The 25,590-nt window shown below is 42.1% G+C and overlaps 2 protein-coding genes across 3 annotated transcripts; both read right to left on the bottom strand.

The window, feature by feature from the left end:
* Positions 1-2,750: 2,750 nt before the first annotated feature.
* TAAR2 (trace amine associated receptor 2) lies at positions 2,751-24,870 on the bottom strand (the record flags this gene model as incomplete). The annotated part of the gene is made up of 4 exons (XM_083498199.1): positions 24,782-24,870; positions 7,583-7,673; positions 5,045-5,121; positions 2,751-3,792 (listed from the first exon to the last, which is right to left on the bottom strand). The coding sequence occupies exon 4, from the start codon at positions 3,783-3,785 to the stop codon at positions 2,751-2,753; it is 1,035 nt and encodes a 344-aa protein (XP_083354325.1). The 5' UTR covers positions 3,786-3,792; positions 5,045-5,121; positions 7,583-7,673; positions 24,782-24,870.
* Positions 9,410-24,949, bottom strand: TAAR1 (trace amine associated receptor 1). 2 transcript variants are annotated; one of them, XM_083498201.1, is made up of 2 exons: positions 24,782-24,949; positions 9,410-12,220 (listed from the first exon to the last, which is right to left on the bottom strand). In XM_083498201.1, exon 2 carries the CDS (start codon positions 12,126-12,128, stop codon positions 11,094-11,096), a length of 1,035 nt encoding a protein of 344 aa, XP_083354327.1. In that variant the 5' UTR covers positions 12,129-12,220; positions 24,782-24,949; the 3' UTR covers positions 9,410-11,093. The 2 variants fall into 2 exon arrangements, with proteins under 2 accessions (XP_083354327.1, XP_083354326.1); XM_083498200.1 differs by lacking the exon at positions 24,782-24,949 and adding an exon at positions 12,905-12,988 and having other exon boundaries at positions 10,886-12,220.
* Positions 24,950-25,590: the final 641 nt, after the last annotated feature.

Below are 25,590 nucleotides of genomic sequence, written 5' to 3' on the forward strand. Positions count from 1 at the left end.
GCATGAGAGAAATTGCTCATCAGGCTGACAAGGGGTTTTCCACTCCTGGAGTATGGAGAGAAAGAATTGCAGATAGAATGAATATGCAAACACAGAGAGACTGAAAGTCAATAGCCCATTCTGTATTATTTTTATTGAATGTTAAGGGGGTTTTTTGTTAATTTTTTTGTACACGCAACTCCCAATTTATGCCTGGGTTATGTTCTGGGCCCCCGCACGTGTAACTGAAATCACATATCAGCTCCCCGGAGACTCCTCCTGGCTCATGAGGAGACCCTCCCCAGAGCCTGAAGCTATTTTAATTCACAAAATGTGTTTCTACCAGCCCAGTGCTTTTGGGGGGGCTCCTCTCCCCCACATGTCTTAAACACAGAGGTTGGTGAATAAATTGTGTCTAAAGTAGAAGTAGAATTGTGTGGAAAGTAGAAATTTGTAAAGGTCTTGCTGTGACATTTGCCATTTTTGTTTTGGTGGACTACAACTCCTGGCACATCCTGTGTCTGAGCTTCGGAAATAGATCATTTCTGTGTGTTTCTGTTTCAATCAGAGGCTGTGGAAGTTAATCTGGCCATAAGCTGCTTTGTGCTAGTACCCCCACTCCCACCAGATTGCTCCCCACTTCTGCTAGACTGATTTATATGCCAGACAGGCAGACCTGCACCACAGCTGATTTTGTATACTGATGTTAATGCAATGTGCTCCTATGAACTCCTAAATGTGGTGTTCTTGTTTTCTGAACAAGCAAGAATGTCTTAAAGAGTCACCTTACAAAGTAAGAAAGTGTATAATGGTATAAGGGTTAGTGATCAGGGTGTGTAAATAGAGAGGTCAGAAGGAAAGTAGAAATATATACAGTACTGACTGGCTTTGCATCATTACCACCAGCTGTTCACAAGAGCAGTTCACAACCAACATAGGTTGCAAGGCCATCTTCCTTTTCAGGTTCTGCACCATGGTTATTACTTAATGTGTCATGTTTAATGACATCACCATGACCCGTCATCATGACATCACTGAGGCCTGCCTCTAGACCTCAGGTTTGGGCCTCAAAATCCCAGGATCTGGGGTACTCCTGACCTGACAACCCTAATAAAAGCAACATTCCAGCAAATAAGCAATTATGAGCATAGCCCAAGATATGGTGTCGGAAGAGAGGTTTCATACAGGTGTTTACAGGTATACCTAAAATAGCTTTTGACTTTTCTGAAGAATATTCATAGGGGATGCAAAAGCTGCTTGGGAGACATCAATATACTGGGCTTCCCCTTGGGGGCACTTACTTCTCAGCTGTTTGCTTCTGACAAAAAAGTGTGCCTCACTTGGGAAATGTCAAACCTGAACTATTATTTCAGTCGTATTCCTTGAGCTCTTTTATGACCTCTGCTTCTTGTTCTTTGTAATGTGTAAATATCAGGTTGCCATATCCTGAAGAGCAAAAAAGATGACAGCCTGAGCTGCTGCCAGCCTGAGCCAGGGAAAGAGGCATCCGGGGCTGACTCAGGCTGGTAGTGGACACAGTGTGCAGAGCAGCCCAAGCCCCCCAAACCCAGACATTTCCTTTAAAATGTAAAAATCTGCCTAGATGGGCATGTTGGCCCCCCAAAAGAGGACATGTCCAGGTTTTCCTGGACATATTGTACAATGATGTAAAGTTAAGGAATAATTGGTCCAGCTTAGCATCTTCAAGACAGAGTGAGAGTCTCAGCTCAAGTTAAGTTACAGCAAAACCTTGTTGACTTCAAGGATGTATGGCAGGAGTGAGAAATGTCAGGCCCTGGAGGCTGAAAGAGGCCCTCCAATCCTCTCTGTCTGGCCCTCAGAACTTCACCCTGTGCCAGGCCATGTCCTCTCCAGGCCTGCTCTGCATTCTCTTCAAGGGCTTTAGCTTAGCTGGAATGTGTCCTTGAATGGTGAGAATGGTTCTTGCTTGCCTGGATGGGGTGTATGTAGCCTATGTGTGTAAATAGATGCCTCTGGTTTCTGCATGGCTGAAACATCAGCTACATCTGCTGTTCAACCCACTTTTTGCCTCTGCCCCCCCCCCCAGTGTGTGTCCCCCCACCCCAAAGGTTCCCTGTGAGGGACCATGACCATCAGACTAAAAGGAGTGCTTCTACCACTGGAAAATGAATAAAGATAATTGCAAATGAAATGGATATGCCAAAATACATAGACTGATATACAGTGGGCCAGTCTTTATTGTTTTTATAGGATATGCTTCTTGACATTTTCCTTGTATGACACCATGATATTTTATTTCAGTCTCTCTATATAATTGTAAAGAAATAAATATGGTTTAAATGTATTTAAAATACATTTAAAAATGTGTCAAAAGCGTTCTTAAGAAGTTCAGAGTTAGCCAATTTCCCTTGTGTGTAGAGGATTTCCCCCCACTGGTATCATGGCTGCAGATACACTTTACATTTGTGTGCATTCTGTAAGCTCTATGTCCTGGGTTTTGTTATTATTAAACGCATGACATCAACACTGATCTGGACATATTTCTTTTCTTTCTATGAGTTAAAGCACTTCAGCCCATGTGTGTGTACAAAAGAAAGCACGTGCAAACAGTACAAAATTCAGGTAAGTGTGAAATTCAAAGCTTAACTACATTCTAATATCTATGAGATAGATTCACAGTTCCGAGGTACAACACACCTCCAGTTCTTCTGGTACATACTTTGAATTTATTTAAACATACATGCTATGTGAGAGAAACCACTGAATGCCTCACTTGAACACATGTTAATTTATTGATTTTCAAGGAAAAGGTTAGCAGTGCAGGACTGTGAGTGGAAGATATTTCCTATGAGGATGTACCTAAGTGCTTTTTGAAACCATGGATAAAAAAAACCATATATTAATGGATTGCAGGTGGAGTTGATGTAGGCAAACCAAGTTAAGGCATCAAATAATACTTCAGGAGTGGAAAACCCTATAAAAGGGTCGATTAAAATGGTGAAGAAACATGGAAGCCAACACAAGAGAAAAACCCCCATCACAATACTCAAGGTCTTAGCCGCTTTCCTGTCCTTACTCTTAGAAACCTGGTTGTGTTTTTCATCACCCACATTTTCAGATCTGCTCTTCATGACCCTCAGGTGCTTTTTGGACACGTGGAAGATTTTTGCATAAATTCCTATCATCACAGAGCCAGGGATGAAGAAGCCAAATGAGAACAGAACTACACCCCACAGTTTATTAAACATCACCGGGCAAGAACTAGAACATGCAACTAAAAGCTCATAGCCTTCGATGCCAGAGGCATATGCTTCAGAGAAAACCACCCCGAAGGCAAAAGAAGCTGGGACTGACCAACAAACAACAATCAATTGCCTGATTGTAGGGATAGTCATTTTCAATGAATAGTGAAGAGGGAAACAGATGGCATAGAAGCGATCGACAGCAATGGAGCAGAGGTGGAAAATGGAAACCAAGCAGAGCATCAGGTCCAAGCTGTAGTGGATTTTGCAGAAGGTGATCCCAAAGTACCAGCAGTTCTCTACAGATCGGATCATGCTGTAGGGCATAATGAGGAAGCCGAGCAGGAAGTCAGTGACTGCCATGGAAAGGATGAGGAAATTAGTTGGGGAGTGCAGCTGCTTGAAATGTGAAATGGAAACGATGATTGCCAAATTCCCAAAGACAGTGACAACGATGAGTCCACTCAGGGATATATACATGGCTCCCCGAACACCTGCTGACCTGAGATTTTCAAGGCAGCTTCCATTTCCAAAGCCAGAGCAATCAATGGCAGCCACAGAGGAGTTAAGAAAAAACACCATTCTTCATCTGAAAATAGGAATATGGAATATTTAATGCAGAAAGGGACACATGCTGTTTTGCAGCTCTCCTGTAATCTGTCCAGAGGCTTTACCATAAATCTGTCTGACCTATTGTAGCTGATTGTGTTGACTGATGGCCACTGAGAATGACATGCAAGTTACCCCACACTTGATATGTTGCTGGCCTCTCCGTATCTTGTTTCGCCTTAACAAACGAGGATCTTGTTTCTTATTGCAGAGGTAGCACACAAGGAGATGAGGCTCAACTCTTCACTACCTCATCCCATGTTTTTTAATAAGGCTGCTTAAGAATGGGCATCTAGTGCATTTGGGGTGCCAATCTCTGTTCTCTGTGCAATGGGAGAGTCAACAGATAAGCTTTCCTGCCCTCTGCATGTTGCCTTCATAGTGAGAATCAGCCTCCCCAATGCCTGTATTTAGTTAAGGAAAAACAAGATAAATGGCTGCCTGCTGCTTAGTAAGAGCACATCCAGTTTGGTCCTCAGAACAGTGTCTTTGCCATGGCAGTGTGCCAGCGTATGCCACAGCTTAATTGTGTCATTCATCCTGAATCCATGGGAAAGTCTGTTCCAAAACCAGAAGTCATGAAGCAAAGTGGCCAAGATTTTTGCCAATCTTGAATTCCTCTTTACTGGTGCAGTAACTGATGGGATTGACTCTTAAATCCTATTATCGGTAATTGGTTTAGTCCTCCTAAGTAAGCCACGTTAACCAATTTGTGGATCAGTTTGTCAGGCTACCCTGTGACTAATCTGCCCCATTTGGCAAATGTGAATAACTCCCCTATGTTGTAACATGGCTTTGTGGAGAAATATACAAGCAGACAAAATCAAAAGGGGGAGGAATGGGAGAACTGAAGGCAGGCAAACCACTTTTTCCTGTGCCCTATTGAGCTCATGCCAGCAGCCAGAGAAGATGGAGGACTGCTTGGTCCCTTTTTCTTTTTTCCTGTTCTGCTTCACTGGGATCCGGGGCTCATATAATCTGCCTCCTGTTCTGGGAACATGTCAAGCAAACTGGAAGACTGTGGCTCTACAACCTCTCCCAAAACAACCCTAACATGCCTCAACATCAGACAGATGTGGAAGAGGAAGAGGAGGTCTGATCTTCCCCCACAACAGTGGACCTCTTTAAAAATGAAAACCAAACTGTGGACCTCTTTCTCCTAGCCCTTGAGATGGGTACACAAAAAGTCAAAATAGCATTTAATACATTTACATCCTTCTTTCTTCTCCTACCTGAGTCTGCTTACACACCACCATTTAAATATTAAATTTGAATGAGACGACTGGAAGTCTCAGTCCTTTCTGATATCCTGTTTTAAAATAAACTGGGATTATAAAGCTGCTGTGCTTTTATGACACGACAGCAAGAACTCAAGAGAATATGAAGCACAAGAAAAGCTGAAGTTTAGTTGGGAGGTGGGGTTAAGTACAAGTGTGAGGTCAAATCTCCAGAAAGGTTGGATCCTCTCAGGATCACACATACTCTCCAGCAGCTAGCAGACTTTATGATCAAATAAAAGGTGACTTGAATGTGATTTGAAAATGATAATAAAATGCGCTGTTTAATTCTTAATGTGAAACTCCTTGTTTTCATGATTTTCTTTTTTAAATTTAGTTTCTACATTCTTTTATTAATGTTTGCTTTATTTTGCTTTTGTGCTTGTTGTATTTCACCTTAAGCCCTTTTGGACAAAGGGTGATCCCTAAATATCCTAAAAAATAAATACATACACATGCATATAAATATGTACTATGTATAGGTTTGCCCAAATACATCATGAAAAGATTGATCCTCCAAAGACCGATGAGATCATGTGACCTAAACTGCATTCTAGCAGTGAACATGCATGCTTAAAAACTTTTTGAATCCAACATGGGTGTGTAGGGAGCTGTCCAAAGGAAAATCCCATCTCCCCCAAAATGCTATTAACCCTGGGACAAAAGCTCCCATTGGTACCAATGTGATAAATTCCATTTTAAATGTGGAACACACACATATCCATTTGCCAGACAGGAAGAAGGAAGCAGCAGCATGGTGGTTTAAGCTCTACTGTGACAGAGACATAGAGAGATTGACCCCTCTACTGTCCATGGCTGAGCTATGGTGATGCAATTGTATAAACAAGCCTAAGCAAGGTCTGAGTTTGTTGGCTGAGCTTCCATTCCTTCTCTCCTCCTCTGATGTGGCATCCATTTTTAATTAACCACATTTTATTGAAACATCGTAAGCGTAAGCTGTGGTTAATTTTGATATCATATTAAAAATACAACAGCTTCATAAGCCATTATTTGAAGCTGGCTTGATTTAATACACTATATCTAAGATTAACCACTGCTTGTCTGGATTGATGCTGAGCTAGTTAGAAGTAAAAGCTTCCAGTCTCCTCCCCACTACCATACCAGAGTGGACGGGGGTCGGTGCACAAGTGCACAAGTCTGAGGTTCATCTATGTACATTCCAACCATAGCCTACATCTCCACGAGAGCTATGAGGGCAGGGGGAAGGAATGGAGAAAGGAACTTCCCTGGAAGTGAATTTCCTATCCTAGCAGGATCCCAGATAACCTTCCATATAACGAAGGCTATCATGGGCACAGAGAGCAGCAAAGTCCAAGGCCCAAGTGGTTCTAACAGGGGTTCAAGGCAAGTTGAGGGCCAGTTTGGGGAAGGTCTGGGTCAAGCAGGGACTCGGGGGGGGAATGCAAGTTGATGGACAAACCAAGGTCCAGGTAAGCAGAACACAGTGTTGGCAGCAAGATGTTCCAGTAGCTCTCCCAGTCTCACATTGAGGCTTTTAGGCCAGAGCTATCAGAACCTCACCATGGGCCCAGCTGAAGCCCTTTAGAGGTTTCCATAGAGTCCTCCTCATGAAAAGGACCCTCCTCACAAGGAATCCTCTTCTGCAACCAAGCACTCCTCCTAACTGTGACTATCTTGGCCTGCCTCTAGAGGTGCTGTCATTTGCAGGGACTTGATGGTGGTTCTGCCTTCTGCTTCAGTCACTGATCTTGCTTTCTGCTGGGAGTAGTCCCTGCTAGTCTCCCACAAGGGTCCCGGGCTCCTACTCAGCTGCTTTCTGGGGGCTCCAGATCATCCTTGGCCAGGGCATGACAGTGATGAGCAGGAAAAGGCCAGTGAAAAATTGAACTTTGAGAATTATTACCTGAAATACCCTGAATAGAGAAAACAATTTTCTTTGAGGACCTTGACAGGCAAGGAAAGGGTTGTGGCTTCTCTTCCCATATAAAAAAGTGGGGGTCCCTACACTTGCTTTTTCGTTGCAGTTTCCAATGGCATATTCATCATCATGACTACTTTGACTCTCAGAGGGCAGCCCATAGGGAAGGCTAGAAGGAAAAGCCAGAGAGGAGGAAACACAATGGGTGTGTAGTAGGGAGTAGAAGAGAAAGTGGTCCCCCATTATGAGAGGAAGAGGCGGCGGCTATATTGAAAAAAAATTAAAGGGGGTAGTTGTGATTAGACACAACTGTCTCTTTGAATTTCTAATTCACTAGCGAATTGCTTGATTTACTTGAACTGGTTCACCAGTAGTTGCTAAGCAAATGCTTTCATACTATCAGTCTTCATGATCTTTTTAGTTCTCATGAAAGAGAAAAAGATGACATCGTCCACAAAGTACCTATTTAAAACAAAAGGGAAAGGGAGTTGGCCTCTGGGACCTGTTCAGTTAGATGAGCAATTAGATGTGCTGATCACCCATGTCTCAAGTTCTAATAAGGCTAATGATGCTTTGAAGACGTATTTGTTTACCTGCTCACAGGTTAATTTCCATCCAAAATAGGATCAGACAAAAGTGCAACACATTTCCCTCATTTGCTTCTCATTTGCTATATGACTGGATCTGAACAGAAACCAAGAGACCTCATTAACACATCTCTGATGCATTTCTCAGTTTTAGTGAGGACAGCTACACAACAGCACTGATTAGGTGCTAATGAAGCCATATACTGCAGGACTTTTGCAAAAACATGGTTGTCTCTGATGGGACATTATACTTTGAAAACAAAAGGCAGCGAGACTCTTGGGGAAACTTTGCCTAATCAGTCACAAGAGGAAGAAGTTATTCCTGAGTTAGGTCACATACTTAAATAACCATGCTGATGGATACAAGGTCAACCTTTGATCTATTTGTTAGGAAGAAATTTAAAATGTAGTAAAAAAACATTGAACTGGCAGTAACATATTGACAAATGGGAGATGTTTTGTCTTATTTTACTGAGTTATCATGTTTTACTGTTACCAATTGTCTGATGTGTTCATTGCTGTAAACTGCCCTGACATTGTATGAAGAAAAGTAAGATATGAACTTTAAATAAGTAGTAAAATTTTCAGTCATAATAATAATAATAATAATAATAATAATAATAATAATAATAATAATAATAATATATTATTTATACCCCACCCATCTGGCTGAGTTTCCCCAGCCACTCTGGGCGGCTCCCAATCAAGTATTAAAAACAATACAGCATTAAATATTAAAAACTTCCCTAAACAGGGCTGCCTTCAGATGTCTTTTAAAGATACGATAGCTACTTATTTCCTTGACATCTGAAGGGAGGGTGTTCCACAGGGTGGGCGCCACTACTGAGAAGGCCCTCTGTCTGGTTCCCTGTAACCGCACCTCTCGCAATGAGGGAACCACCAGAAGGCCCTCGGAGGAAGACCTCGGTGTCCAGGCACAACGATGGGGGTGGAGACGCTCCTTCAGGTATACTGGACCAAGGCCGTTTAGGGCTTTAAAAGTCAGCACCAACACTTTGAATTGTGCTTGGAAACGTACTGGGAGCCAATGCAGATCTCTCAGTAAGTGGTTTACGAAACATAATCAAGGAGAATTAAATCAAGGGAAATCATGCACATTGGTACTGAGAGGAATACAGAGCACAGGAAGCCACATAGCTCTGAGTCAGTCTAGCTCAGCATTGTCCACACTGGCTGGCAGCAGCTCTCCAGGGTTTCAAGACAAGGGATTGAACCTGCTTTCTGTATGGAAAGCAGATGTTCTACTACACATACACAGAGGAGGGCGACCAAGATGGTGGAAATCAAGCCTTATGAGGAACTGTTGAAGGAACTGGGTATGTTTAGCCTGGAAAAAAGAAGACTGAGAGGAGATATGATAGCTGTCTTCTTCAAATATCTCAAGGGCTGTCACATGGAAGATGGAGCAAGCTTGTTTTCTCCTGTTCTTGAGAGCAGAACTCGAACCCATGGCTTCAAGTTACAAGAAAGGAGATTCTGACTTAGCATCAGGAAGAACTTTCTGACAATAAGAGCTGTTCGACAGTCTCCCTCGGGAGGTTGTGGACTCTCCTTCCTTGAAGGTTTTTAAGCAGAGGTTGGGTGACCATCTGTCACTGATGCTTTAGCTGAGATTCCTGCATTGCAGGCGGTTGGACTAGATGACCCGTGGGGTCCCTTCCAACTCCATGAACTATGACCCTTCCCCATAACTTTCCTTTTTGTTAAAAGTCAGGTCTTTCACTTAAAGGGGGGAGTGGGGCCACAATTTTCATTTCAGCAATCAACATACTTAAGCCAGGTTTACAAAAGCAGACATGTTGCTTTGATCAGCAAATGTGTTTTATTGTTATCTGTTGTATAACATCACATACTGGACAGATCTGGTAACTGCACAGGTTTAAGAAACAACAACAACAACAAAAACCCACGTGTATAGCAAAGGTTAAGTGGAGCACTGCATTTGAAGGCACTGTTCCAGTGCCCTCACAGCCTGACCCAACCCCAAGCATCTCTGCAATATGCAGCTCTTTCCTTCACAATCCCTTTCTCATCAAAATAAGGGCCATTTCATTAGTGATAATGTAAAGAGAAAGAGCGGGACAGAAGCACATAGCCATCAACCCCACTTTCTGTTTCTTAATATAATGTTGCACGTCACCCCAATCTCTGAGCAGTGCGACATTGCAGCAGTTCCAGGGTTCATGTTTCCTTTTGGAAATGAGGCATGGCAGAGAGTGGGGTGTCTTTATGCTATATGGTTTATATTAAACATATATGCAACCTGAACCTCCGATGGAGGGGTTCACAGCATTAACACCCCAAAAGCATCTTGTTTCTTTCATAGCCACAGCCGTGGAGTCAAACAGAAATCAAACATTGCTCTCCCTTTCTCCCCAGCTTGCTACTTTCCTTCTAGGCCACATCACTGCTAACTCTCTCCTCCAAACTTGGTTTTGTCGGGGGGGGGGGGGGCTACCTATTTTCTGTCTCGCACAGAGCCCTTTGTTCTCTTAACAGTCCATTACCCAGGCTATCACCTCAACATAGGAAGCTAGCCTGGCTTATATTTTAACACTTGCTGAAACCAGGGTTTTGAAGGATCTTGCATACAGCCTACTTCGTCCTCCCCAAACTCATAGCAGTAACAAACTCCAAATCCAAAGTAACAATAAAAATGTTGTGACCTGCTTGCTGATCAGTTTGACAGCTACAACCCTTGGCCCAGTGAACTCATGAGAGCTGCCAGGATGGTTGGGAGGGCTGCCATGGCAAAGGAAGGAGGAGGGGGCTTTTGCAATATTGGCGGGGAGGGGGGCTGGGCTGCATCTTGTGCAGCCGAGTGGAATCTTCTAGAGTTGTGGGGTTGCAGGAACCTTCCAAAGGACCAGCTACCATTTCACTCTTCCTCCTTTTCCATCAATAGACAAAACCAGCAGCGGCTGGTTAACAGGGCTGAAAATGAATTCCACACTCAATCTCAACTGGCCCTTAGTCTTTCTCTGGGTGGGTAGCAAGAGTTCTGTTACGCGTTCCTTCATCTTTGTTGCAACTTGGCAGAAATAGAATTGGGTAGGCTGGGTGGATAAAGGGGGCTCCCTTTAGGGGACCTGAAAGGTGAGCAGCTCCCAGCTCAAGGTCCAGTGGGCTAGGCTGCTTAGCAGCCATCTCAAGCTACCAGTGGTCTCAGATGCTTGGTTTTGTACCACACTGGTCTCTCAGAGCTGGATAACCCACCAAATGGATGCCCCAGCCAATGAAGGTTGGCTTACAGGTTGAAAGTCTCTGATGTCAACAGAGTGTGCCTATGTCTGTTTGCCAATAAGTTGTGGCCCATTGGCACCCATACTTCTCTCGTTGTTGGTTATTTGTCTGCACCCTGTTTCTGGGCCATGATGGGGCTGCTGGAGCAACTGCACTGAAGCATCCCACATGCTTTTTCACTGTGACCTTCTGCTTCAAAATGGACAGTGCCTGGTAAAATACTGAAGAAAATGCTCTCAAAGCTCGACGTGCTTCACTCCATAAAGAGCTGAGTCCTGGATGAATCTTGCTGAAAAACCTTCCCCAGCACAATCATCTTCAAGGCCCTTCGAAACCACAGGTAAAAATACGCATAAACAATTGGGTTGAAGGTGGAGTTCAAGTAACCAAACCAAACCAGGGCATCAATGAGAACGGGAGGTATCGCATAATTCATAAAGGGATCTGTTGCCGTGCAGAAAAAGAATGGGAACCAGCAGATGAGGAAGACACCGACCACAGTGCCTAAAGTCTTGGCTGCTTTTCGTTCTCTGCTGTGTGAAATGTGATGCTCAAATCTGATCTGTATTTGGTTTGCAGCAGCCTTAATGGACCTGGCTTGCCTTTTGGCTATAGTGTATATCTTCCCATAGACACACAACATGACAAATCCAGGGATGTAAAAAGAAACCACGGAGGCCACCACTCCTGATGTTTCATTGAAGAAGACAAAGCAGCCTCCCACGCAGTAGATGAGCTTATAGTAGGTCTCTTCTGCTCCAATCATGTTTAACTTCAAAAAGACCATCCCAAAGCCAAATGTAGCAGGGAAGACCCAACTTACAAAGATCATGATCAATACGACCCCTGTGCTGATCTTTGCTTTGTATCGCAGTGGGTCACACACAGCGTAGTAGCGGTCAATGGAGATAAAAGAGAGGTGGAAGATGGAGGCTGTACTCAGAGTGATATCAATGCTGGTGTGGATTTTGCAGAAGAATTCTCCGAAATACCAGCAGTTCTCAACTGACCTCACCATGCTATAAGGCATGACAAGGAAACCAAGGAGAAGGTCCACTGTGGCCATTGAGAGGATTAAGAAATTGGTTGGGGTGTGGAGCTGCTTGAAGTGCGATATTGAGATGATCACAGTCAAATTGCCAGCTAGGGTCGCCAGGATCACACACACCATGAAGATATACATGGAAATACGAATGCTGATTGACCAGCTGCTCTTTATGCAGGAGCCATTTATGTGTTCACAACACAACTGCATCCTTCCTAAAGACTCAGATTCCTGAAAGCACATTTTAGGCCCAGCCTGATTGTGGTGTGTGCAGTTCTTCTTTTATGGTCAAAACAGGATCTATTTATTGTTACCATCCAGAAGAAGGGGGCTTCCTGCCAAGAGAGAAAATTACAACATGAATATTTAGGGCTGAGACAACAGGTGTGAGTTTTATTTTCTTCTGTGTAAAAATGTTATGTGAGAGAGGGGGTGGATTTCATGAAGGGTGTATGATTGTGTGAATGCACTTTGTAGAGTGTGTGTGTGTGTGTGTGTGTGCGCGCGCTTGCATATCTGGGTACACAAATGGTGTGGGGAGTTGGCTCCTCTCACCACATGTGTGCAAGCGACATTGCGGCAACTTTCCCCATCAGAATATGGCCGTCAAGAGGAAAAAGTTTCCACACCTTATGTCAGTTGTGCAAGCCTGACATAAGCCTTGGAGCCCTTTCAAGGTGTTAGCAATCTTTAGAATGGCATATTCAGCTTTTAAAGGCCCGATGTGTAAATAACGTACAGAAGACAATCACGATGCACGAAGACTTCACACTGTCAATAATGGACTTTTAAGTTTATCACAATATTTGCCAGTGGGCTTTCCAGTAAAAAATAAAATAGTCATACGGAGGAGGAAGGGGATGCGGCTTTTCAATTAGAAATGGAACACTGGCAATCCAGTCTACAAACCAGTTCCTTAATACAAATGGACTTTGCCTATTTACCCAAATGAGCTGAGCAGAATGATTCCAGCCAAATAATTAATCATTCAATAGTACTGATTACTTCACTGCAGTTACCAAGAAATGACTGTGATGCAGTAGGAGCTGGCCTGGACAGTACTGCATACTCAGCAGGTAAAACTCTTTGGTATTCTCCCCTCTCCCAGGCTTCCCATTCTTCTTAGTGCCAACACAGTTGTTTGCTGGAATATATCGCTGTGGAGGGATGAAAGTCTGTTCCACTTGTCTTGCAAAGGGTGACACTTTAGCTGCTGCATACAATACTTTGCTTGCCGCTCTACAGAGGATAGTGGCAAAAAGCAAAAAAAGGATTAGACTGTCAGGATGTAGAAATGTCTTGTTCCTGGCATGATAAAAACTCAGTTGAAATTAGGATATCAATAAATAGATAAAGAAATACATCATTTTGGAAACACACCAGCACACTCTTCTAGCCTAGCAAATGGTTCCCTTGAGAATCTCTTTCTGGGCATTTAGCCCATGAGATTTTCTACGTTACTCTTAAGAGAGTTTCCCCACCCACACCCCCAAGTGATTGAAATGCTTTTCCCAGACAGTGAATATTTTACATGACAGGTCCAAATCCTTACTTTCCATCTTTACTGCGGTGCAGCATGGAATGATGTATGAGCTATGATTCTGGACCCAGCCTAGATGAAAACAGCTGGACTTAAACTTTCCCACTGTTGTGACAGAAGATTTAGTATCTTGAAGGTGCTACTCATCCAAAGGTTCATCTGCTCCCTTTCAGTCTGGTTTCTTTGACTTTTTGTGGGCTATTTTGTTGATTCATTTCTAAGAAATTCTCCTCTGTGTTCTCTTCATCGTGAATGAGAACATGATAAATTATGTTAAATGATGGATTCCAGAACACAAGAGGCCATGAAATGTTTTGGAGTGAAGGGTCTCAATCTGAATTTTTGCCAAAGCCATTGGTCTCTCTTTAAGCCACCCCCAACCTGATGTCCTTTAGATGTTTTACAGCACAACTCTCTTCATCCTGACCTTCCTGGCTGGGGCTGAGCATTGGAGTTCTAACAACATTTGGAGAGCACTTTGTTAGAGAAGTCTACCTTAGGCCAAAATATTTAAGAAGGGAGGGGAGATAAACCTTTAAGGATGCCTAGATTCACCATTGCAGCTTAATTAATGTTTTGGGTCAATATTGTTGCAATTTACTATGTCATACTCAAGTGGTATTATACAGAGCAAATGTCAAGCTGCTGCCAGCAACTCCAGGCTGGTTGCCCAGGAACGTACAAGACAAGGGTATGTTTCTTATCATCCTGTTTTTATTTAATATTTACTTGGATATTGGCATTGTCCTGAGTGAATCTCCACCCCCTGTTTCTCCCACTTCCTCATTTGTCATTCTCATTGTCTCTTCCATGGTTGCTGCTACGTGCCCTCTGTCTTTGAGCTATTTGCTCTCCTACTTTCAAGGCTCACCAGATTCTGGGAGATGGAGGGTCTGGAATGCTTTCTAAAGACACTGTGTCTATCAGCAGTTGCCCCTCTGCTGCTTCCTCTCCTATTATTTCCCAACTTTTCCCCTCATCTGCCTATGAGCTGTGACCTCCCTCAAACCCCATTGTAAATCTAAACCATCTTCCTCTTCTCTAGAAGGGTCAGGCTAGGGAGGCGGTCTCCACCATTCCTCCTCTGCCCAGTCCCTGACAGCAAATGAATACTCTTCAGTTGGACCATAGTCTTCTGAGGGCCTGCTTCCATGTCATTACTTTTACTCAAACGAGCTCCTCCCAAGTGCTGCACATGGGAAAGTGTAACACTTGTGGCTATCAAAGAATCAGACCACAGTTCAGCAGGCAGCTGAGCTGAGCAGGCTCGTTTCCTATTTAGCAGATCCTCCATCTTGATTAATTTAATATTTTACATTTCCTCATTTTAGTTTCCTTGTGAGTAATTGTCTCCAGTCTCCTTTCCACCTAATGATGACAAATGGCTCTGTTTTAAGAACTAGCTAATCAGGTCTGATCTAATTGGACAATTCTTAAAATTTATCAGTTAGAGAAATAACTGCATTAAGAAATGATAATTCCCATCACTATCTGTCAGTTTTGTTGAACGGACCAGGGGAATAATAAAATAATGCAAACAAACAAATTAAGAAAAGCACTTTAGCTAAGAGAAAGAGACATTCCATTTAAATGGGCTGTAGATTATAAAAATGCATATCTAGCACAGATCTAAACGTTGTTCTGTAGAGTGCCTGGCAGGGGGACTCAGGTTTAGGCTCCCAGCTTTATTAGACTTTCTAGCAGTGATCTCATTCACAACATCATCTAGGCTGGGATCCTATTTAGTGCCTCAGATTAGGCCCAGTCTAACCCAGGATTACTCAGACCCAGAGATTACTCAGTGCAGAGCCAGTGGCATTGTCCCTATAAGGGAGAAAATACAGACTTCCGGGTTGACGCGATCTGGAAATGGCGGATTCCCTCCGAGCTCCGGAGGGAATCGGCTCCACTGAGGATGGGTCTTTGCCGCGCCGGCGACGCGGGGACCCTTAAAAACCGCAAGCGCGGAAGCCTGCGGACTGAAGACTCGGCGGGTGCCTTAAGCGCCCCCCCTGATTCGCAAAGAGCCTTTTTAAAGGCTGCGGAGGGGATACGGGGGTGGCGTGGCACTGAGAGTCGATCGCTACCTCGGTGGAGCGAAGCCGCGAGCCATGACCGGAGAGCGCTGACTTCCTTCCTTGAAAATTTGGACTGAAAGAATCACCCGTGAGTAAGACGGATTGGGACTTTATAAAAATTTTACCTTCAATTGGAGACGACCGGGGGGTGTGCTAAAAGGAAGTCCACACCCCCCCTCTTGCAGACCATCTAAGCAACGACACAAGAGATAAGCTGGAGAGCCTACCCTTGGCGGGGTGAGTTAAAAAGGACACTAACTTTCAAGATTTTACTAAAGGAAATTTTGTGCAGGAGAGTGGAGTTTTGGAAACCTTCCTTTTGTTTTAAACAACCCCCCCTCCCGGGCTCGGGAACGTCCTGCCTTTGTGCCTGCGTTAGAGCTGCGGAGTTTGACAGCTGTCAAAGCTGCCAAACGGGCGGTTTAAAGTGAGAAATTGCCATTTAAGATTCCTATGGACTAAGACGAGTCATAATTGAGCTGAAACTGTTGGAAACAAAGTAATAATAATCAGTTAAAGGATTGTTGGTGAAAAGGCAAATAAGTAACCAGATTCCCCCTAGGGGGAACTCTGTGAAACTACAATGGATACAATGGCTGTGGAAGGAAAGTTACTAGTGGAAATCGAAAGGATGTTTCAATTGGTGGGAATCTTACAGGAGCAGAGCTTGGCCATGAACAAACAACTTGAGACTATGACCTTGGGAACAGGCAACTCTGCTCTTTGTATTGAGGACCTTAATGAGAAAGAATCCACAGCTGATTGGGAAACAATATCTACAGAGCTGGAAGAGACTAAACAACAAGAAAAAGAAGAAGTAATCCTGGGAAGCAACAACCAAAAGTTGACATCTGTGGAATACAAGCAAGGAGACGCTGGGAACATATCTACCACAAGTCTGCGAGAGATACAGAAGAAGAAGGAGGAGGCCCCAAGACAAAATGGAGTACAGGAATTTAAAATAAAGAAATATGATTGGGGCCTCCGTTTGGACTTAGACTTGGAAGAGATAGACTTTGTGGAAATACTTCAGCAGCTACCTTTGAATCTTCTTGTCGGAAGAGGACATACTTTGATGGTGAAAGAACTTTTCCCAGATCTGACGACTGTTATAAAGGACTACCAACAGGACAGGCGGAGAGGAACGGAAATAGATTTGAAAGCCTCGGACGTGAGGAACCCAGGCTGAGAACTTCGAATTTGGATTTTTATTGGGAAGGGACAAAAACCGGGGATGGGAGGGAGGGAAGAAGAGACTCTTAAAAACTCTTAAGACTTTTAGGTTTGGTTAAGATGACTTTTAATTAAGATAAAATGAAAATCGATGGAAGAGAACTTAAGTCCAACTTATGAAAATTAATTTTTATTATAAAAAAAGGAAATAAGATGAATAAGATAGTTAAGAGGAGAAATATCAACTTGCTGACATAATCTTGAAACTGGGATGCATGAGGGGGGGTGGGGGGAAGTCAGGGAACAAGGCTATGAAATGGGGATTTGCTGATTTTATACATGTTTTTGTCTTTTGTTTTTTCTTTGTGTATGTTTTGTCTTTATAAAAGCAGAAAACCAAATAAAAATTTTATAAAAAAAAAAAAATATATAAGGGAGAAAATACAGAATCAAAGAATAATCAACTGAGCAACCTAGTAGCTCCAAAACCAACCCTCACAAATATGGTATACAGTACAAGGGCATTTTAGAAATAAAAAGATCACCATAAGACATTGCAGCAGAAAATGTGCAATTAGGCAATTTCTAATAAGCAATGCAATAGCGGTGACTGGAAATACAAAACAGTGAAATTCATCTGGTTGCAGAGTGCTGAGGCTGTTTGTTGATTCATCATTTGGTCTTCAATCACTCTCACTCACTCACTCAATCAATCAAAGAAATCTTTATAAAAATATTCCACTTCGTCATTCTGTGCCTACCATCTCCTCTGGAACATTTTTACTGAGGAAGGCAAGAGATGTAGTATCAGAAAGCTGAGAGGTAAGGGATATGTGGAAGAGGAACATGTGAACCACTTTTGGAGGTGGAAATTTGTGCTGCTAATCTGCCACCTGACACTTCCTGGGATGTAGCTCTCTGGAAAAACCTATTGCAAACCCACACCCTTGTTTCTCATCTCTCCACAAATCCAAGCATAATAATAATAATAATAATAATAATAATAATAATAATAATAATTTTATACCCTGCCCATCTGGCTGGGTTTCCCCAGCCACTCTGGGCAGCTCCCAACAGAATATTAAAAACATGATAAAACATCAAACATTAAAAACTTCACTAAACAGGACTGCCTTCAGAATTGTGAGTGGGTGAGCGTAATTTATGACAATTTATTATGGTATATATTTTACATATATTGAAAAATGTGTTGATGCTTAAACAAATACCTTAGAGAGACCTCGTTTTACTAGACAAGTTGCAAATTATGTCAGCTTTTCTTGAAAAGTCAATATTTCTTTTTATTTATGAAGTTCAAGGGTAAGTGCCAATCCTTATGTAGCCCAAACAGTATCATCCACACACAAGAGAAAGGTTTCAAGCATGATTTTCAGAGGATAAAAAAACCTCTATGATTGAGACCCCCCCAAAAAAAAGAAATTCCAGAATGGACTGAGCATCCTCAGTAGGCAAAGAATGCTACCTGGGGGACCCACAAGGGATAGAATGGAGTGGCTGGAAATACGTTCAGTAGGAACCCATAATGGCAACATTTTGGTGCATTCCTGGCCATCAGATGTGTTGATGGAGCATGCATATGCCCACCCAGCCCTGTTATGCCCCATTACACCTCTGCCCCACCCCATACCACCCTCTTCCAGGTCCAAAAATGACTCGCTTGTGCATGTTTGTGCATGCTTTGAACACACGCAAAATGGGGTTGCCTGTAAATGACTCACTTTGCTTATGGTAAGATCTATTAGTCGATGTATTTAGCTGAGGTATTTCTCTAACATTAGCAAAGATTTTTAGCCCTAGAGCATCCCATCATAATGTTTGTGCTAGTCTTGAACTTTCCATGGAACGTCATGCCATCCAAATGCAACAATGTTTAATTTGGGACAATTCCTTTTTTAGTGAACTATTTTCTCAGCATTTGACAAACTAGGGTTGGCAATTAAAGGAAACCGTAAATCATATCCATTAAACTTTTTTTCTTTTTAAATAATCTTTTTTAAAAGTAGCAGACATAAAAGGTTAAACAGAAGCTATAATATCTGCATCTAGTTTACAAGTGCCACAAAAAAATGGCAAGGGAACATGCCATATTAATGCTAGGAGCTGTCAGAAACTTAACAGCTGGTGCAGCACAGAACGATTTGCCTTTTAACTAAAGCAATGGGGAGAGCAGTGAGGTTGGCACCCAGTTTCCCAGAGAATAAAATCTCTGTTGCAACAATAGGCTCCAGGTCCTCTTGCTTTCCAATCAAATTCAAGCTCCTGGATTTAACCTATAAACCCCAAATGGCTTTGGGCCCTACATATCTTACAGCCAAGTTCTAAGCATGTTTACTCAGAAGTCCGATATTCAACTCAGAAGCCTCTACTCAATGGGTCTATTCTGAGTAGGGCTAACAGAGCAATCCAAACCCCTTGTGCTTGTGTTACTTGTTTGCCCAGCTCTATGGCTGTGACAAGCGACACTCTGTCCCTGCACTGCATCTTTCATCTTTCAAATGTGCAGGTGGTAGAGCAGCCCTCGTAAGATCCTCACTACCAGTAGCCAACAGAAAGTCCCCAATGGGATGTGATGAAGGTGGGTAGGGGATGAGTTGGCCCAGGAACTTTTGGACCAGGGGACAGAAGGAGCTGCCCTTTTCAGTTCTTTCTGTTTCTCATTTTCCATGCTTAAATTTCATTCTCCACATTTCTGCAGCAAATCTGAGATTTCTTTATTTTTCAAATCCTCATCAAAACCCACCAGTGTTTTAGAATGAATTTCTTCGAGTAAAACATTTTGTATGCAGCCTTTGCAAGCAATTTCCCCTCCTATGATGCATTTTTGTATGTTGTTTTCACAAATACGTCCACACTTTCCCCTAATATTTTTTGTAAGCATTGTTTGGTTGGAGAATTGCATTGCAAAATTCAGAGACATGGGAATTTCAAAGGAAGGCTGCGTTTTGGTTCCCATACAGCTTTGAAAACTACAGATTTGATAGACTTGCATTTAAATGCCAACTGAATCAAATTTCTCCCCCATCTCTAGGCTGGGTCCCCTTCAGATCTCACTGCCATCATATCTTTCTAGGCTTGCACAGCCAGCTATCTTCCTGTCTTCCTAACTTCTGCTCCAGTTGCAGTGTGTGGTAGGACTGTGAATGCGGTAAGCGGTGGTTCAGCCACTCCATAAAGCCCTGCCAGAGCAAGGGGCAAGAACTGGATTGCAGTGATGATGATGATGATGATGGCAACTTCTAATTTATATGGGGGTTACGTTCCAAGATACCACACATTTAGGTGGAATCACGTATATTTGAAACACCATTGAAAAAGCCTGCAAACACCCCATTCTGCCCCTGGCCTGCCCCATTCTTCCCCTTTTTGTGTATATTTGGGTCACTTACAGGTTCAGCAAGATGCGCATGTGCATGGTCGCACACATATCGGATGCACCTAAAACAACAGTTGCTGCCTGTAACAACAACTTTCTGATATAGGGCTGCATTAGCTAGATATCATCCGCTGACTCAGCTTTTGAAACTGCCTCTTTCTCTGTGTCTTGAATAAGAGAGATATTTTCTGGAAGAGAATATATTTTGCTCTTTCTCCCCCCCCCCAAAAAAATACTTTAACGTAGACCATCTTGGAGGTCTTTTCTTTATACAGTAAGAGGAAGGTGCTGTAGAATGGCAAAAGTAGGCTTTTAAACTATCTCAAATTTCTACCTTCTCTGTTAAAATGTGGGGTCTCTGCCATAGCCTCAGTTTCCCATTCCCATGGGCTTTCTTCATCTTGCAAGACATCTTTAGATAAGAAGCCACCCAGCTTGTAAGCTGTTCCTAAAAGGTACAAGTCCCGTTTCCAAACCCCATCGCAATGCTTGTTCTTAAGCCCTCTAGAAGTCAGAATGGAGTACATTATTAAAAGCCAGTATGTCCAGGAAGCAGCTGCTAAGAGAGAGAGAGGACCAAGCAAATGGTTCTATAAACTTTTTCCACTCCACTCACTGGAAAGGCAAATCCTTACTACTATTTAATTAAACATTATAGGCACATGAGGAACAAAAGGAGCCACGCAGCACAGCGCATGCAGCCAACCTTTTGCGCAAGCCTCTATAAAGGGAAGAAAAGGCACAAACGGAGCTCTGTTTTGTGTTTCTTTTTCAAAGGGGTCACTGTGTACAGAAAGCAACACTCGGTGACTGAGTTCTGCTTACTTTGTTGAGCAAACAGGCGTAATCCAGCAATCTATCTGCTAATATTTGTCTGAAAAAGCAGAACTACTAGATACACAATTGCTGTGTACGTTAAGCACATATTACAAGACATATTAAGAGCTATGGGTGAACAATACTAATTGCTTACTCTACAGTGGAAACGGCAAGGCTTCTCCGCCCCTGCCCCCCAGCAGTGTGTGGCTATAAACATGTTGGATATAATCCCTGTTCTTTTAAAACAGATTCTACAAAAAAGCAATATAACTATACAGTGAAGAAACTAAATCTGTTCCTCAGTTTAGAAACTAAATCTGTTCTGGAAGTCCGTTCTTAAACCAAATCCATTCTTAAACTGAAGCACGCTTTCCCTAATGAGGCCTCCCGCCGCCGGTGCCCTTCCACTGTTCAGCTTCCGTTCTTAGACCGAGGTAAAGTTTGCAAACCAGGACACTACTTCCAGTTCTGCGGAGTTCATAAACTGAATAGTTAGTAAACAGGACTGTTTGTTAACCAAGGTACCACTGTATATTATATATCTAGCAAAAAGTTGCTGTACAGACTGAACATAAGAACATAGAAAGTGCCCTAGAGGATGAAGCATCCCCTCCTCACATTGGCTAACCACCGATTGTCATCAGTCAGAGAGGGAATTATTAGTGTGTGTTTTCGTTCTTATTTTTATTATTTATTTTGTGTTTTTTATATTGTAATGTTGTGAACTTCCCTGGATGAGGGGCGGTGTACAATTTTAAAAAGATGATAGATAGATAGATAGATAGATAGATAGATAGATAGATAGATGATAGATAGATAGATAGATGATAGATAGATAGATAGATAGATGATAGATAGATATAGATGATAGATAGATGATAGATAGATAGATAGATAGATAGATAGATAGATAGATGATAGATAGATGATAGATAGATAGATGATAGATAGATAGATAGATAGATAGATAGATAGATAGATAGATAGATAGATAGATGATAGATAGATAGAGATAGATATAGATAGATGATAGGTGATAGATAGATAGATAGATAGATAGATAGATAGATAGATAGATAGATAGATAGATAACCTATGGAAAGCAGACACTTTCTCCAGCTGTGATTCCCAGCAACTGGTATCCAGAGCCATAATGTCTCCAATAGTGAAGGTAGAATATAGTCATCACAGCCTGTAGTCATTGTTAGCCTTGTACTCCGTGAATTTGTCTAATCCTTTTAAAAAGCCAACTAAATGTTCCCCGTTCCAGTTCTTTGGGGATACTGCATTCCACTTCTCCATTTCCTGCCCTTCTCCCAATATACACTTAAGATTCTGTGGCCTCTAAACATGCTCAGACTTCAATGGATTGCATTCTCCCCCCACCCCTGAGAGGGAGGTGCCAGGCCTTAGGTCCCCTGTCCCAAGAACTACTCCTACTTCTGCAAACTTCAGGGCTCCCCTGAGCATGTTGATACCTTCCCCCTCCTGTTACTCAATGTCCCCACTTGGGCTACAGTCCTGCCAATACTCATCGGCTGGGTTTGCTGTTGCCCCTCATTAACAATTTCATTGCGGATGTTGCGTAAATGGAATGTGTAAGCCTCTTTCCTAAGCTCTGCAAGCAAGCCTATAACAGGATGCAGGAGCCAAGCCAAAAAATGCTTTTCCCTCATCATCTTCCCTTGGTTTCAAACATAAAGTGGATGCTCATTCTTAGATTTTACCCAAGTTGTTCACATGTTGCATTTGTTTTGTTTATAATCCCAGAAAAGTGAGTGCTACTGTTTATAGTCCCAGAAAAGTGAGTGCTACTGTTTAGGAATGTAAACAGCTTGGAATTGAGTGTGCCTGTATTTCCCATGGAGTTTCTTTAAAGGAGAGAGAGAGAGACCCCCCAAAAAACTTGTTTAGTTTTTCTGACTCTTAGTTCTGTAAAGAATTTTGGAAAGGCAGAATGTTAGAAGCACAGCGTGAGATTTTGCATGGCTAATGAAAATATTTCACATTACTTTAATAAATGTAGATGAAACATGCATAAGAAAGTACCTGGTGCTTATGGGGAATAAGGAACTCCAGTAGGTGAGGAAATAGATCAGCATTGTAAAAGTGGAATCTATTTATCCATATTGTGACACAAGAAGAAGAAAGGCATGCTGGACTAGCAAATCATTGGATAATTTCAGCATGTAATTTCTGTTCCATTCATACAATGGGGAAACTTCTGTGGTCCCCCTCCCCCCTGCGGCCCTCCACACTGCACCCTTTTCCAAGGGCAGCCCAGTTTTCAGAAGCACATTCTTAGGAGACCCATGAGAAAACCCTATTCTGTGAATACAAATTCAGTTTTGTTGGTGGAAGGGAAGACAACTAATCAGCACCACCCAATCACAGTTCCTGTGTTAGAACAGGAAAAATATTCTTTACCTCTTTCCTCCTCAAAGTTTGGAAGATCAGAAGCAGGCGTGGCCCTATCACATGCTTTCAGCCTGTGGCAACAGCTCAGGGGTAGATGGGAAAGTGGGGCACAGATGAAATAATGTGTGGGGAGGTGGAATTGGGATAAATGACTGGAACTTCCCCCACAGTCAAGTTTCTTAGGCTGGAATCGTAACCCCACCTTCCTGGGGGTAGGCCGCACTGAATTCAATGGGATTTACTGAGTAGACATGGTTAGAATTGCAACCATAGTTATAAGCAGTGCTTTTTATTACCATACTCACCAGTACAGAATACTATTTCCTCTTTCTTTTTTTTCTTTTTTTTTTTTGCTACCTATGGCAGCCACTGTGTGCTGGCACCCACAGCATGTTTATCAAAACATGAGTACTGGCACCTCATTTATTCCCATGGAAAGCACAGGCTTACAAGCAAATTTTCTTCATCTCAGGAGTTCTCAGAAACAGGAGTGCAGGAGTGCTTGTGAAAACAGAAGTATGCACTAAAGCATCTTTTATTTAGTGTGAAAATATATTTAAACATGCAATACACAAGGGAACAATTTTCTTGGTAAAGGAATGCTCTTTGTGTTAGGGCAACTGGCATTTTAGGATATGCACCTCATCTCATGAGATCCATCCACCCACTGCAAAAGGTGGTTTTCTTTTAATGTCTAGTTAACTTGTTTTTAATTAGGGGTATCTCAGATGAAAATATTGTAATTCTGAGGTTATAGCAGGAAACAATTTATGTATATCTCTTCAGACTAGCCATGTTTCACATGCTTTCCAAATAATACATTGTCTTTCAGCATTTCCTAAGCAAGGTAAACTGCTATGTGTCTTCAAATATAAGTACCATAATGATTTCAAAACTGAGATACTTTATTTAATGCAAAAATTTATATGCTAAACAAACAAAGAAACCCAGACTGTTCAGAGTATCTCACTTCTACTGCAATATTTTCAGGCTTAATTTAAATATAACTTTTATTCCAACTAAAATAAACCAATTAAAAACAAGATGCCCATTGACTAAATGTCACTTTAGTGAGTTGCCAACTATAACTAGCATCTTATATTTGTGATATATATGCATAACATTGAAATGATAAGAGAAAGAGATTTAGTTCCTGTTTTGTTTTTTAAAAACATCCAAAATCTTGTGTGTGGATTCAGAGTCATTTTATTCTCTTCTGGCAATAGGAAATCTTCCCCAAAGAAGGCAAAGAGTTCATTGTGTAGTCTCAGCATTCTTGAGAAGAGCACTCTGCTTTAATTCAAAGTTTGTCCAGCTACTGTACTGGACAGGGTTTTTAGATTTCCCCCTCCCCTCCTGTAGTTTCTGCTAACCAGGGCAGAATACTTGAAGGAGGAAGAAACTCTTTACTGTCTTTAGCCCAACCTCTTCACAAAATCTCCACCAGAATCCCCAAATAATAAATTAATCTCACCTCAAAGAAAGATAGACTCCACCTAAGCAAGCATCTCTAGCATCAATCCACCATCAAAGGTCCAAATCACCACAGATGCAAGCCTTATTCTTGGCTTATCAGTTCATGCAAATCCAAGTTGATGAAGCTGTGTCCATTCAAGTCTGACTTTCGTTCACAGCCTAATGCAAAGTCTCAACCCACATGATGACGCAGACATTAAATATTCAAACAAGATAAGCAGATGAAAAATATTTCCTGCCACCGATTTGCAGTGCAGGGAAGGGCAAAGGGCTTATATTTTGAAATGAATATATATAGCATGCTAAACAGTTATGACAACTTAATGTACATTTCTTCTACCTGAACATGACATAGACACATATTACATTAATAATAGTTATAACAACTTAATTTACCTGTGTTCCACGTGTTATTATATCAGCTGATAATAAAGCAAGAAAAGTTGTCAGCATCATCTTGGAAATCTACTTTTTCATTACATTAAAATTCAGTGTAAAACTTTTAACACCCTTTATTTTTAGAGTTGTCCCACAGTTTACCTTTCCCTAGCTAAATATTAATCACATGGAAAACCTACAGAACTGGTTTGGTTGTGTGTGTTTTTTATAGTTTTCCTGGACAGCAAAATGTGTGTGTGTTTCAAGCACAGCAGCAGTACTATCAACCCACCTGTGAAACCACAGAAAGTACCAGTTGTGGAAGGTGCCAATTCTGGAAAATACCAGTAGTCATTTGAGGAAGCTCTGTTCAGCCTATAACTAAATGCCGACTGCATCCATAGCTCCAATGTCAGCTAACCTGGATGC

Source organism: Podarcis liolepis, assembly GCF_965112155.1.
Source record: "Podarcis liolepis genome assembly, chromosome: 3".
Taxonomy (NCBI): Eukaryota; Metazoa; Chordata; class Lepidosauria; order Squamata; family Lacertidae; genus Podarcis; species Podarcis liolepis.